Source organism: Cavia porcellus, unplaced genomic scaffold, assembly GCF_034190915.1.
Source record: "Cavia porcellus strain 051 isolate PalLab524CR breed Dunkin Hartley unplaced genomic scaffold, mCavPor4.1 scaffold_3, whole genome shotgun sequence".
NCBI lineage: Eukaryota > Metazoa > Chordata > Mammalia > Rodentia > Caviidae > Cavia > Cavia porcellus.
This window is the reverse complement of record NW_026947486.1, coordinates 49,160,897-49,176,466: the sequence shown is the minus strand read 5'-3', so window position 1 is coordinate 49,176,466 and position 15,570 is coordinate 49,160,897. Positions and strand designations below refer to the sequence as shown.

At 33.0% G+C, this 15,570-nt stretch overlaps 1 protein-coding gene across 1 annotated transcript in view; it reads left to right on the top strand.

Annotated features, from left to right (window-relative positions):
• Rps6ka6 (ribosomal protein S6 kinase A6) overlaps nucleotides 1-15,570 on the top strand; it is a 324,661-nt gene that overhangs the window by 247,487 nt on the left and 61,604 nt on the right. Inside the window, 2 exon segments of the mRNA XM_063245567.1 lie at nucleotides 2,008-2,166; nucleotides 4,971-4,987. Of these exon segments, the coding sequence (XP_063101637.1) occupies nucleotides 2,008-2,166; nucleotides 4,971-4,987 (176 nt within the window).

Sequence of the window (15,570 nt, the reverse complement as noted above, 5' to 3'; positions counted from 1 at the left end):
ACAGAAAGGCACTCAACCACTCACTCTTTGTAAGCCTAGAGGCTACCCTGCTCCCCACCAACATCTTGGGTGCTGCTAAAAGGAACACCTATGTCCCATGGTTCAGGGCATGCTGCCAACTGTATTCCTGCAAAGAAAGGCCGTAATATTAGGCAGACCAGGTCCCCATTGCCAAATACCTTGAGAAAAAAATGAACAAATAGCCTGGGAACACTGTCAAGGCCTTGATGTCCTGACACCATTTCCCTGGTACTCTGAAAAGGCATACAACTTACCAGTCTCTTCCCTCAATTTAGGTCCATTCCCCTCCACTGCATGGGAAACTATACTGAACAACTCATATGTGGCAAGGACAAACAGCAAACTACAACCCCAACTGATTGGCAGGAGCTCTCTTGCTCCCTAGCAAAGACAAAAGTCTTTTGCTTCACAGTTTGGTTATCTCCTTCACCCATGTCCACAATGAGTACCCTTAGTCACTTATGAAAAGGGTGAACGGGTCTTCAAAGGAGAGGAGTTATCTTCCATTTTGACTGGGCTTTTTTTGGCTGCTGATGTCTGCCAGTGTTTCCTGATGTCTGTTTCTGTGCTTACCAGACAATATACCATGAAATGATGCCTTAGTTACTTTTCTTATTGCTGAGATAAAACATCAACACCCACAAGTTAAAGGGATAAAGGTCTATTTGTTTTACAGTTCGTAGAGGTTTCAGTTCACATTTGGCTTACTCCAAGGCAGAGTGGCACAGGCAGAGGGGCATCACAGAGGACAAATAGTTCATTGCAAGCAGAAAACAGTGAAATCAGTAAGAAAGCTTGACCACAGCTCTTTCTGACCCTTTTATTTTATCCAGAGTACTTACGGCGGATAGCACTCACACCCTTAATCCTAGTGCCTTTGAGCCTGGCATTGCACCATAAATCAATTCCAGTGTCACACACTGCATATCCAATTAATTCTTCTGGGCTTCCTCAGAACAGCACTCTGACTATGACAGCATGAGGCTTTGGTGGGAAGGGGCATCTTGACACAAGCCACAACAGTTGGATACAATAGATAGATTCCAGGCTCTTGTATACAGATAGCAAAGAATTGCCAGTATATATGCAATGGTGAAAGAAAACATCTACATTTATTGATGATTTTAGAAGTGCTTAGTGCATATCTATCCTGACAAAAATGTTTCATGCAGAGGAAAAAATGTTACTAGTATAACAGGAAAATTTTTAAAAAAGCTCTTAAATACTTTTGGGTTCTTTTTTTAAAGGAAGAGGACCCAGGCCAGGTGCATCTTGCTGGGTGTCTAGGTAAGATTGACAGGAATAATTTGCAGAGTGCTGCATCATCCTGAGTTAGGGGCTTTCAACAAGTGTGTTCTAGGGTTCAATCTGCTTAAGTTAGGTAACTATAGAAAGAAGATTGGCTCTGGGACAGTAGTCAAACACAAGTGGGTAAAGAGGAATGGTCTCCTAGTCACCGTCATCCTACTGGTAGTAGGACTCTGTGTGTGTGTGTGTGTGTGTGTGTGTGTGTGTGTGTGTGTGTGTTTGTGTGTGTGTGTACGTACACATGCCCTGAGTATATTTTTATTTATTATATTTACTTTACAATATCAGCTTAATATATTAACTAATGGACTGAAAAATAATATATTTATTATCAAAAAAAGCTTTCTCTTAGGGAAGAAAAATAACTTTAATAAAAATCAGGTGCCATTTTAAAGAAAAAATATTTATACATTAAATGAACTATACCTTTTTAACTTAAAGAAATAAATATATAAGATATTACGTGCATGTGTAGTAAGTGTTTAACTGATTCAGCATTTAATATAGCCTTACCATGCTATGAAATAATATAAACTAATATAGCCTTACTATACTAACTATAAATGTCTTTTTAATACTAGAGGTTCTCTATCCAGAGTACTGTAAGCACAATTTAAAAAATTTAGAATTGCAATTGCTGTACAAATAATAACACATTAATACTATGTTCTTTTTTAGGTCGTTGATGATGATAGATATGTTTACCTTGTTACGGATTTGATGAAAGGAGGAGAGCTACTGGACCACATTCTCAAACAAAAGTGTTTCTCAGAACAAGAGGCTAGTGATGTACTATTTGTAATAACTCAAACAGTTGACTATCTTCATTGCAAAGGTGTAAGTTATACTTTTCACTTTAATTATGAGAATAATGTCTTCATTAAATTATATATAGGAATTATATATAGGTGATGATACCATGTAAAGGGAATTTCTTTTTTCTCATTTATATAGACAATATCCTAATTAACCTCATTGACAAAATGAAGGTTATAGATTAAGCAACTGACTAATGATTTATTACATCTATTCTCATTTCTCATGGGCTTTGAGACAATAGCATATTAGTTTTGAAAATAATTTGAACTATATACATGTTCCTATCATTGTCTTTAGAAATATTAACCTTAATGAAACTTAGAAATATAAAGGAATTCGCAAAGGACATATTATATTTTTGAAATGATATGAAACCTAGCATAGAAAATTCTACAAATAAGAGGACTGCATATTTTGGTAATTACCAATTCTTCCCGCAAATATAGTAAAAAGTGTGGATTCTAAACTTTTGAAATATTAAAATATCAAGGTTTGTGATGGCTGCCAGGCATGGTAGTATGTGCCTATGATCCCAGCACCCAGGAGGCTGTTGCAGGAGAATTTCCTCAATTTGAGGACAGCCTGGGCTAATTAGTGAATTCAAGATTACCCTGGAATACTGGCTCAAAAAAAAAAAAAAAAAAAAAAAAAAAAGAAAAAGTTATAAAGGAGGAGTGAACTTGCTATTTTATAATTTCCTGTCTTTTCATAAAGAAGGCAAATAAATTTAGTTACAAAATGTCAACTTTTATTATATTTAGTTATACAAGCCCTTAAAGTAGTAATTATTTATAAATTTATGTTTGACTTCATGATCAGACTATGTATATCTGTATACCTTTTTTACCATTATCGATGAAAAAATGACTATTCAAAATTGACTGAAAATTATACACAAAGTACTTATAAATAACAAAAAAATGAACCAATGATCAATTTGACATGTGACTCAGTAGAATAAATTTTCAATACTTTGAAAAAATTGCATTATACTAAAGGAAAAGAGTAATTCTCTTAAATTATCCCTCAACTATCTTCATCAATGACACTCTAAAGTTTGAATAGATTTTTGAGAATTTTCTAAATATCTATTCACCGATGTATTATTTTATACACATGACTTTTTACATAAAATACCATGATAGTAGACACATATTGAGAGCATTCATATGCCAGGAATTGTAGATTATTATAGATTCAAATATGAGTTACACATGGACATGTCGTTAGTTTTCAAAGTTGTAACCTTCTGATTAAATGTAAGACTAGATTAACCAAAGTGGATAGAGGCAGGAAAAAATCATCCATAGAAGATTCCGGAAATTTTCAATTTCTATATTTTGTTTAATCATTCTTCAATGTTTCTATTTTTTTTTTTTTTTGCTTTCTCTCTTTTTTTTTTTGCTGAAAGTTTTGTGTAGTGAAATCACATTTTCTTTAACATCATTGAAAATGGTTATAATAGCTAATTTAAAATCTTTGTTACTTTCAGAAGGCTATTTTATTCATCATTGATTGGCTTTCTGTTTTTCTTAAGACTGTGTTCTGTTTTCCTGGTTCTTGTATATCAATTGATAGTGAATTATGTCCTCTGGTAACAACAAATTATAAAATATTTATTTCTGTTATATTTCTTTAATAGCTATGATTTCCTTTGCATAAGTGGGTAATCTTGGCTGGCTTGAACTGAAAATTCTTGAGTTTTAAACAGCAATTCTGGTGTCCTCATTTCTTGTGTCCCTATATGAACTGCTTTAAACTTTCACAAGTTTTTGATTCAGGAGTTAGAGTTAGCATTTATAATATTTCTCCCTTCAGCATTCAGAGTTAACCACCATTGGAGCCCCATTCAGGAAGTTTTTGCAAATGCATATTACTTGAAGTGTTTCCATATGTTTTCCTGTAACAGTTTCAAAGTTTCATGTGTTATTCTTGGATTTTTGATCTATTTTGTGCAGGGTGAGATAGGGATCTTATTTCAACCTTCTCCAGTTTTCCTTGCCTCATTTGTTAAAGTAACTTTTTTCAACAAATTTTTGCCCAGTTTGTGAAGAATAACATAAGTATAATATGCTTGGGTTTGTTTCTGATCTTCTATCTTATTGCACTGGTCAGTGTTTCTATTTTTATCCTGGTATTATGTTCTTTTTGTTACTATGGCTGTGTGGTATATTTTCAAATTGGAGAGAGTGGTGACTCCACCAATGCTCTTTTCTAATGAATGTTTTAGTTATGCTTGGTCTTTTATGATTCCTTGAAGATTTATTTTTATGCTTTTCTGAAAAATATTGATATTTTGATCAGGGTGGCAGTGACTCTGTACATTACATTTGAAAATGTGGCTATTATAAGAATGTTAATTCTGCCATTGTATTACCATGAAAGGTATCTTTCTTCCATGCTCTGTAATTTTTATTATGGAGGACTTTAACTTCCTTGTTTTGTTACTTTATATGTACATTTTAAAAAATGTCAATGGAATAGTTTCCCTACTCTTTTCTCAGGGGTTTATCATTATTGTATAAAAAAACATATTGATATTTGTGTGTTTGATTTTGTACCCTACCATTTTGCTGAATTGTCTATCAGATTCAAAAGTCTTATGGTTGTTTTTTCTGGTCTTCTATTTAAAACATTCTGCCATCTGGAAATAAAAGTATTGTAACTTCTTTCTTTCCTATTTGTGTCTTTTTTTATTTTTTCTCTTGCTTAATTGCTCTGGGTAAAATTTCAAATGCTGTGTTGCATAGGGCTGTTGAATGGACACCTTTGTCTTTCTCTAATTTTATAGGAAATGCTTATATATATATTTCACTTTTCAGTATGATGTTGGGCATGGGTACGGTATACATAGCCTTTGTTCTATTTAAGGTGCAGTGTTAAAGATGTTGGACTTTTGAAGGCTTTTTCTGCATCTACTGAGATGACCATATAGTAATTTGTATCCTTCATTTAATTTATGTGTTTTATTATGTTCGTTGATTTGTTTATGTTGAAATATCGTTGTATCTCTGAGATGAAGCCAGCATGATCATGGTTGTGATATCAGTATTTTTAATGTCTTCTCGAATTCTTTGTGTAAGAAATTTATTGAAGATCTGTGTTCATCATTACTTATTGAGTCTTTATCAAGTTTTAGAATCAGGGTGATACTCGCTGTCTATAATGAATTTGGAAACATTCTTTCATTTTCATTTTTATGGAAAATTTGTAAGATCATTGGCGTTAGTTCTTCTTTAAAGGTCACATATAACAAAGCAGTAAATTCATTCAGTCCTAGGCCTTCCTTTGTTGGAAGACTTCCACTTCATCCAAACATTGACTTTTACTGTCTGCTTAGGTTTTTTATAATCTTGGCTCAATTTTGATTGGCTGTGTGTCTCTAGAAATGTATCCATTTCTTCTAGATTTTCCAGTTATTGGAATATGTATTCAAAATAGTTCCTAATTATTCTCTGGATTTCAGTTCTATCCAATGTAATATTCCCAATTTGCCCCTTTTTTAATACCCTAATTTGTTTGTCTTTATTTACATAGTTTGGCTAAAGGTTTCTCAATCTTGTTTTGCCTTTCAAAGGATCAACTATTTTATTTTTTATTTTATAGAAAAAAGGTAAAACAAAATTTCATAACAAAATAATAGGAGAATAATAATAGGATAATAATAGGAACAATAATAGAATAATAATAGGAGAATGTATTGTGTGTTGTTATCTTTTTTTTTTTTTTTTTGTCTTTTTCATTTTTATCGGCACCAGGGATCAAACTCACGACTGCCTGCTTGCAAGGCAGGCCCTTATGCCGCTGAGCTAAATCCCCAGCCCCTATTTTTTAAAATGTTTTTTTTGTCTTTTTTTTTTTTTTTTGTTGTTGTTGTGTGTTGTTATCTTTAAAGCAGCTGCTCAGAGTATAAGATATGGACATAAAAATTTCTCCTATTGATATTAACATAAGCTGTCTTTTACAATGAACTTAAAGAAACTGATCATATAATTGATTTGCATTTTTTTGCCTTTTGCCTTCCATCATTTTCCCTTTCCTCCATCCTGGTCCAGTTTTCCTCTTTCTTATTTTTTGGTATTGTTCTTTAAGTGTATTTAGTAATTTAAGTTTTCATCTTTATTATTCCTTTCTTTCTATTGGTTTTGCACTTGATTTCTCCTTGTGTCTGAAAGACCTTAAAGTATATTATTAGTTTACTTGAGATTTCTTGGGTTTTTTAATGTAGGTACTTTTAGCAATAAATTTCCTCTCAGAATTTCTTTTACTATGTCCCTCACATTCTGGTATATTGTTTCCATTTTATTTCATTCTAATTTTTTTTAAAAATTTCTTCTCTAATTTCTGTAATGATTTCATGTCAGTTCAGAGGTATATTATTTAATCTTTATGTGTTCATATAGTTTCTGTAGTTTCTCTTGTTTATTTTTAGTTATGATCTAAGGCTACTGTATCACATTGTTTTGATTTTTAAAGATTTGATTTATGCCCTAAAATATTGTCTGATTTTATATAAATTTCCATGAACTATTGAAAAGACTATGCATTATGTTTGCTTGAAATATTCTGTAGATATCTGCTTAGTTCCTTTGATATGTAGCATTGTTTAACTGAGATGTTTCTTTATCGAATTTTTTATCCAGATGACCTGTTTGTGAGAGTAATGTGCTCAGTCATGGACTATTATTATATTGGGATTTATGTCTTAGTATCTAGATGTGCTTGTTTATAAAATTTGTGACATATGTATTTACAATTGTTACATTTACTTGGTAGCTTATTTGCCTTTCCAATATATATTGACCTTCTTTGTATCTTCTATCTTCACTTGAAATTTTCTGTGTTAGATGTGAGTATAGATACTCATACTTGCTTTTGGATTTCATTTACCAGAAATGGCATTTTCCATCCTTTCACTTTTTGTCAGTATGCGTCTTCATTGATGAGGTGTCATTCTTACATGTAGCACATAGTTGCATCATGTTTTTTAAACTAATACACTATTTGGAGCCTTTCAGCTGAAGATTTAAGATCATTGACATTCAGTTTTGTTAATTACACACACACACACACACACACACACACACACACACACACACACATATATATGTACATATACACTAGTTCTTAGATTTTACTGATTTTCTGATGCTTGATTCTTTTCTACTAGTCATTTGATTATTTCTTTTCTTCCTATTTTTCAATATGATGTTTCTTTAAGTATTCTCTGTTATACTGGTATAGTGGTTGCTCTAGTTTCTGTGTATCTGGAAAAGTCTTTACTTCTTCTTTGATTCCAAAGGATGACTTCATTGGACATAGTAATGTAGTTTTATCATTTGATACCCCCCACTCTTAAAGTTTTTGCTGAGAAATCTGTCATCTTTCAGACGTTCTTGCCTTTACAAGTAAATTGGAGTTTCTCGCTCATTGCTTTTGATATGCTTTCTTTGTTCTGTGTTTTTGACATTTTATAATATAACCTAGGAGGTTTGTTTCTGGCCATATCTGTTTGAGGTTATAAATTCCTCCAGTGACTCAATGTCCACATATTTCTTAAGATTGAGGAAATTTTCTGGTATTTTTTTTAACTAAATAGATGTTCTGTGTATAGTCTGTATTTTGTAGCTCTCTTATGTTTGTTCTTTTACTCATGTCCTAGATGTTCTGTATGTTTTGCTCAAATTTTTTTTCTTTATTCTTTGCTGAATGTGATATTATACCTACCTATATTAAAGCCCAGAATTTCTGTCTTCAGCTTGATCTTGGCTACTGGTGATGCTTTTCAATTAAAGTTTGTTTTTAATTGAGCGTTTTATTCTCAAAATTTCTTTAGTTGATTCTCTATAATCTATTTTAATTAAAATGTTCTTGCATATCCTTTATTGTTTCCTTTATAACACTGTTTTTTATTTCTTTTATCATTAGTATGTGTTTTTAGTATATAATGATTACAGTTTTGTGGGGAATTGGTGCATTTACATAACACATTTCAATTCTTTTTTTTTCTTTCTTTTTTCATATCCTACCCTGTTATCCAACTCTTGATCCCCTTTTTATTTTCAAAATTTCTATTTTCATCACTTTTCCCTTCAATACTTTTTTCATTCCCTATCCTTTGAATTCATTGATCATTTTGTAATTATTCTTTTGAATTCTTTGGTAATTTGTTGATTTCAATATTGTTGGGACCAATTGCTGTAGAAGTAAATAACTCTTGGAGAAATTATATTGCATTGTTTTCCTTGTTCCTCAGATTCTACATCATTATTTGCACATCTGTCAGAATGGAATTCTTTTAATCATTTATGAGAGGGTCTTCTTAGGGAGAAGGTTATTCTTTACCATGTGTCCTGGTTATCTATCTGCTGTATAGTACTAACTGTTGTACTAAGAGGATTTTGCTATATATTTTCACCGTAGCTCCCTTGTGGTTGATTGATGTGAGTTGCCATGGCATGTGGTGTGTCACAACTTTAGTGACTTACTTTCTCTGCAAATCTTGGAAAGGTAGCTTCCCTCTGTTAGGTAAGGCAAGTGGATTTCAAGCACAAGTATATATGTAGTGTGCCCTTTCTGGATTTTTCTCGATTTTTTTTGACAAACTATTGCCTCAAAGGTAAATAGTGCAATCTTCTGATATATTTTGAAAGTGCATTTTGACAAAAACATTATTTCTTTCTGCTGCTGTTTTTGGGATAAATGTCCAAAATCAAAACTTCAACCATTTCACTTCAAGTTGCGCTTTTTGGGCCTAGTTTGTTAGTTGGAGAATTCTATTATCCTAGTTTAGGTGGAAATATGGTCAGAAGCAAGCCAGACAAAATTGTGGCTTAAATTGGATATAATGCATCTTATTGGGCTTAGTAATATAGCCCAGAAGTACAGCACCTACTCACTGTACTTGTATGCCATACTCGATTCCCAGCATTTCTTAGAAGGGAGACAAAAAGAAAAAAACAGTGGCACACCCACCTGTAAGTAAATCTAATCTAACATTAGAATGAAAACCAAATAAAAAAGTAATAAGCACAGCATCCATAACCCTAAGAAAAGAAAGTAGAAAATAGCATGCGATAGACTAATAAGTTGAAGATTATATTATTTTTGTTTGTTTGCTTGTTTTTGGTACTGGGGTTTGAACTCATGACATTATTCTTTCTATAATAAGCCACTGAGCTAATCCCTAACCCAGTAAGTTGAATATTAATGGAACAAAGAATAAGAAATAAGAAAAAAAAATGGATTGCAGAAGTGATGAAAAAAGGGGAAAAAAGAAAAAAGATGGAAAAAATGGAAAATGGGAAAAGAAAGAACAAGATAAAAATCCAAGGAAATCAGAGAAAATTGAAAGTGTACTGTAAATGTAAGGAAAATAATGAAAAGTGGAAAAATAAAAGTAAAGGTATACATGATTGAAAATAGGATAGCTGAGAAAAAGAAAAGAACAAAAAAATAAAAACTAAAACTAAAAACTAATCAGAAACTCATCTTGCCTAAATAATTAGACTTAGAGAGATAGTCTGCCAAGTGGATAATGAGAAACAACTAAGTTAATCTGTTTCCTTTTTCTCAGTTTGCATGAGACTGATTAGGGCTGTTTGCTTTCTATGTACACTTTTTTACTTGGCAAGCTGAGATACTGTTGGCTGCTTCCAGGATGTCATTCCTGAGGAGGGTTTTTCTGTGTATACACAGGGTTGTGGCAGTGGACTGAGTAGCAATCAGGATCCCTCATCTCTAGGCAAGCCTCAGTGGCATCTAGCGTGCACAAAACAAGTGTATGTTTGTTCTACCTCCTATGTTTGTGTACACAGAAGTGTTAGTAATGACTGAGTACCTGCCCTTTTCACTGGTCATGGCTTGGCAGGGGACCATGCAAGGGAAACATTGGGCCTCTCATGAGCTGTTGACCTGATTGGCCCATGGAGAAGCTTGTGTTTAGAGTGCAGCTCTCCCTCTTCAATGCTTGTATATTGGTAACTTATGCCCTGTCCCAGTTGCCCATATGCTTAGGCCAGGTGATTTTAGACTATGCACCTAGGGGTGTGGCAAATGGTCAAATTTTGGTATGGCTCCCTGACAAACTTTAGACCATATGAGGAGCAATTAAGCCACTAAGTTCTATGATGGACACATGGCCATTAGGACAAAGCACTCTATTTATTCTTCTCAAATGCATGTGCTTCAATATGGTGCTTTCACTTCTAGTTACTGAGAGCCTGGCCAGTTGCAACTCTGTAATCCTCTCACCATTGTAGCCTATGTTTTTTTTTTTTTTTTTTTTTAATGTTATTCACAATTCCAGGCAGACTCCTCTTCCACACTTCCCTCAGCCAAAGGTGTCTCATGTAGGCTTATCCTGCCCACTCAATGCAGCAAGTCATCTACTCAGAGGGAGCCATAATTATGATTGTTTTGAGGCTTCAACTATCTAGAGATTAGTTCCTAATAATAGAAACCCTGTACTGATGCTTTTGGTTATAGTTCTCTGAGGATTTTCAGAGATTAAGTAAGTTTTTTGTTGCAGGTGGAGTCACTTTCAGACCAAGTCTTTGGCCCTAGGAAAAAACTTGTATGACTTTTCCTCCATGGACAGGATCACCAACTAGCTTGTTATACTGGTAATTGCTTTCATTGAGCACTTGCTTTATGCTTTTGGCATTGTGTTACCAGTCTCCAATCTAGGGAGCCACCTTAAATTTTAAATTGTCTTATACCAATGTCTTCACTGCTTTCCCAAATTTCTATGTTGTTTGAGATATCCTTTTGATTGTCTATGGGTTCTCAGAATTCTTCCTCAATTTAGATGGAAAGGAAACAGTTTCTCCTTTTTTGGTTTGAAAGTTGTCATAGATTTGCACAATGATTACTTCTTTCCAGACTCCCCAAGATAATTTTCTGGGTATAATTTGACTGTAGAGTAGAGAAAATGTCATTTTCAAAATTTTACTTTTTTTTCAATTTTATTTTTCTTTCCAAATACATGTTTGCAGTACATAATGTTCCCATTCCATGTGGAGAGTTAGTACATGTGCATAACACTTCTTAGTTCTGTTTTATAATTAGTATTTTCTTTTCTTGCAAATACAAAAATAGTCTCACAAAAATTTAGTTATAGAAATTCAATAATTTTTCTTTTGTATTCAAGGTTGTTCATCGGGACCTTAAGCCTAGTAATGCTTTATACAGGGATAAATCAATTATTGCAGATTCAATTAGAATCTGTGATTTTGGGTTTACAAAATAACTTTGAGGAGAAAATGGACTTCTCTTAACCCCATGCTACACTGGAAACTTTGTGGCACCTGAGGTATTCTTTAAAATTTTTAGCATTTACCTTTCATTCTTTTTCTTTCGTTAAGTGTTTATGAAGTAGTGTATATGTTATGGCAGGCAAGTTGAAGTTAAGTTACTTTGCTCTTTTTCAACATGATGCTCTTTAAATTAGTGAATTCTAATAATGCCTAATGTAAATATTCAGTCTAGTACCCAACACCTAAACTCAACATAAATGTAATAAGCTGACATTTATTCTTTTGGGCAATATACTTGATTCAGACTTACACCATTTTGGAACTGGTAGAAAGGGTAATAATGGGCACAAATTAATCACATTATATATTCTAAATGAAAATGAGTCTTCAGTTACTTGCATTACTTATCCAATTACTTGCTTTACTTATTCATTCACTCTCCGTTTCTGCAGATAATTTATATCAGTTAGCATTATGCACAGCATACTAGGGCAGTGTCATCCCTGATTTGTTGGGTTCTGTAACTTTCAGAAGAAATAGCCTCAAATAAATAGTGTTTTTTTTGAAAAGGAAAATCAGTACCAGTGTTTTATCTCAGTGGCATAAATGCCTGCTTGACAAATGCAAGGTTGTGAATTCAATGGCCAGTACAAAAACAAACAAACAAACAAACAAACAAACATTGGTATGTAGATTCTAGGGTGTTGTTATGGTTTAGGTTAAAAGTAACCCACAGATGATTACATCATTATATTGAACACTTTTCAGTGAATTCATCTTTTGATGGATTCAGTAGTTCATGTGCTAATAGGAGGTAGAGTTGGAGGGATGGGTCACTGGGAGCTTTACATGAGAGAGAGTATTATGTTCATTTCTTCCATTCTCTTTGTGCTTCCCGGCCATTATGAGTTAAGCAGCTTTCCCCCACTATATCCCTCCACCATGATGTTTTTGGCCTGAACACTGTGAAATAAAGTATGACTATGAGTCAAAATAAACCATTCCTCTATCAAGTTGATATTGTTGAGTATTGTGTTTCATCAATAGTTTGAATAATACATAGGGGGACAACTCAAGGCAGTTGCGGTTTGGGAGGCTCAGATACCAATTTCATACTTGGAAAGTTCTAGCCTTTGCATCATGGTTGTAGAACTGTAACACTAGCATTTCCATAGCAGTGAAATAAGACTGATGAAAAATGAAACAGGGATGGCACTGTACATATAAATTTCTTTGAAGTTTTGTTCATAAATCAGGAATATTTCTTATGTTATAGATAGTGATAACCAGTATAAATTATTGAACTTTCAATACAAATCAAAATGCCTAAAACTTCATGTTTAAAAAATTAAATTTCCCAAATCAAAGGAAAAGCAAATTAAAATAATTTGAATATTAATTTCTCTCTCATATGCATACTATCTAATAGCCTTTTGAGGCTAATGTTTCATTTTACTGTTTTTAAGGCAACTATTAGAAAAATAATTTTTCTAGTATTGAGAATAGAAACATAGAATGTCTAACATTTAAAAATTCTTTCAAAACTTTTCTCAATCTTGCTTTAAGATACTAGTATCAAAGAACAAGAATAGTGCCTGCTTTAGAGGCATTTTATGATGAGAAATTTCCTCTGTAGAAATTATGTGTATATTCAGAGAATGTGATTAACTATATTTTAGTGAAATTCACAGAAAAATGAGTATACAAGTTTTTATACTTTATGTGGGATAGAAATTGGTTTTCAAAATAAAAATAGGAACACTGTTACAACAAGGAATTGTGGAATTTACTCCTGATGTGTGAAATAGAGGTTTGGAGATAGAAGACATTACCCTTTCTGAAACATTTCAGTGATTTTATAAGACAGGAGAATAGAGTATTTGAGCTTAGGGTTCTTCTATTCAATGTAGGCTACATGGTCTTCATGACTGTTGTAATAGATTTATGCAGTAGATAGAACAGATTATAGCAATAATGTCAATGGTTTAGTTCTTAATACTGAATTAATTTTGTGGACCTGAACTCTTGGTATTATGGAATTTTTTTTTGAACCAGAGATCAAACTCATGACCCTGCACTTAACCAAGCAAGCGCTTGAACCACTAAGCTAAATCACTAGCTGCAGAAATTTCTTTTAGGCTCCAGTTGGGATTTATTTAGTTTTATTTTTTTTTATTTAAAGAGAAAAAAAAAACAGGAAAAAAGGGTAGAAATAATACAGAATTTCAGAAAAATAAACAGTAAGAAACCACTAGTTGTTAAGTTACATATTGTCATCTTAGGGATAGTTGTTCAAGTTACAAAATTAAAGCATACAAAGTGATATTCAAATAATGACACTGCAAACAGTTCTACTCAATGATCCAACAAAAACTTTGTAATATGGTTATCAGTCCTACACACTTGTTTTTTATCTTAAAGAGGGTAAGATTAAACATGTCAAAACAGAACAAAACAGTTCATAAAAAACAATGTAAACAAACACAGATTTCAAAGCAAGCCCACTGGAGATCATCATTGTCTGTCTTATTGTCTCTAGTTTTCTTCCAAATAGTTGTTCTCATCCTCACACACATTGAATATATACTGAACATTATAGAGCTAATCAAATCATTACAGGATGATGAAGGCTTTTTAGGTCTTCAAGACCTGATTTTGGAGAAGTCAATAATGACTACTATAATGTGTCTCATTCTCTTTGAAGTAGCTGTCTTTATCTTTATGTATGCTGAAATTGAACATAAGAGACAGGATTACTATCACTCTGAACAGTGAATAATAGTATTGCTAGATTTTATATCATAATGCTACAGAATTAGCATTGGGTTTCTTAGTGTCTCTTCTTCTTCAGAGTATCTGTTCATTACATCATGTATTATATAATCTGTTCCTGTAAATGGTTTTGAAATTCTTCCCATGTGTGAATCTCTACACTTATATCTATCCTTTCTGTATTATAGGGAAAAACAGATCAAAAGAAGACAACAAAACAAATTCTAGGGGCTGGGGATTTAGCTTAGTGGCATAAGTGCCTGCCTTGCAAGCACGGAGTCATGAGTTTGATCCCTGGTACCGATAAAAAAATCCAAATTCCTAGAAAATCATGAAATGAAAGACATATAAAACCACAATATTAGGTGATCTACAATAGTTACTATGCTTTCTCTTGTTATTTTCAATAGAATTGTCCACATCATCAGGCATTATATAGTTAAGCACAGCTTTACATAGCTATTTTTATAAAAACACAACTTTGAAAACATTGTAGGACTTGAAAGCAGTTAATAATCAAAACTGGAATGGATATCTTTTACAACTTGTTATCTTCAGAGTAGTTGCCTCTACTCTTAGACTAGATACTATCAAATATACCAAATTGGAATTAAATCAGTCAAGGCAAAATAGCAGTCTAACAAACCAGCTTCAAATAAGATCAGTCATAGTAAGGCAATGTAAGTAATACAGGGTTTCGGTTTAACTTAATAGGAAATTAAAGATAGTTCCCGTGGTATAATCTGTTATTTTTGGGTTAGTTGTCTGTGCCCTCAAATATCATATGAGTAGACAGACCATAACAAAATACAATTAAACTAAACAGAGTTATAAGACTACTGTGGCTTTTAAATTTTGAAACACTTTTAACTATGTCCTCTGCCTTCCTTTTTTAGGTAGTTCCTTGCCTTTACCCTTCTTAGGATGCTTTGTATATTTTGGATCCCACTAGCTCCTTTAGTTTTTAGACAAGGGGTCTACCTGTTACCTATCCAATGTTGCTGTACCTTTTTTTACCTCTGAGCATAATCTTGCGATGTACTCCTTAATAAATCCACAGAGGTTTTCTTTCCTTTAAGCTGTGCAGTTCTACACTGCACAAAAGTGTCATAACATTCCAACCTATCTGTGGCTGCTGGATGAGTTGTCCCTATTTCTCTCTGGTTTCCTGTCACATATAGCATTGTTTTCTCATCTTTGACTCTCAGTTTATTAATCCTCTGTCAGTTTGCGTGTATTTCCTGTTCAGAGCATCTCAATGAATTCTGCCTCCTAATCTACTCTGCCTGTGTTTCTTTTTTGTTAGTGAATTAAGGCTATCTATATTAAAGATCATAGCTTACTGTCTCTGCCTCATCTCTGGTATTCTATCCTTCTGCTATTATTTGTCCAT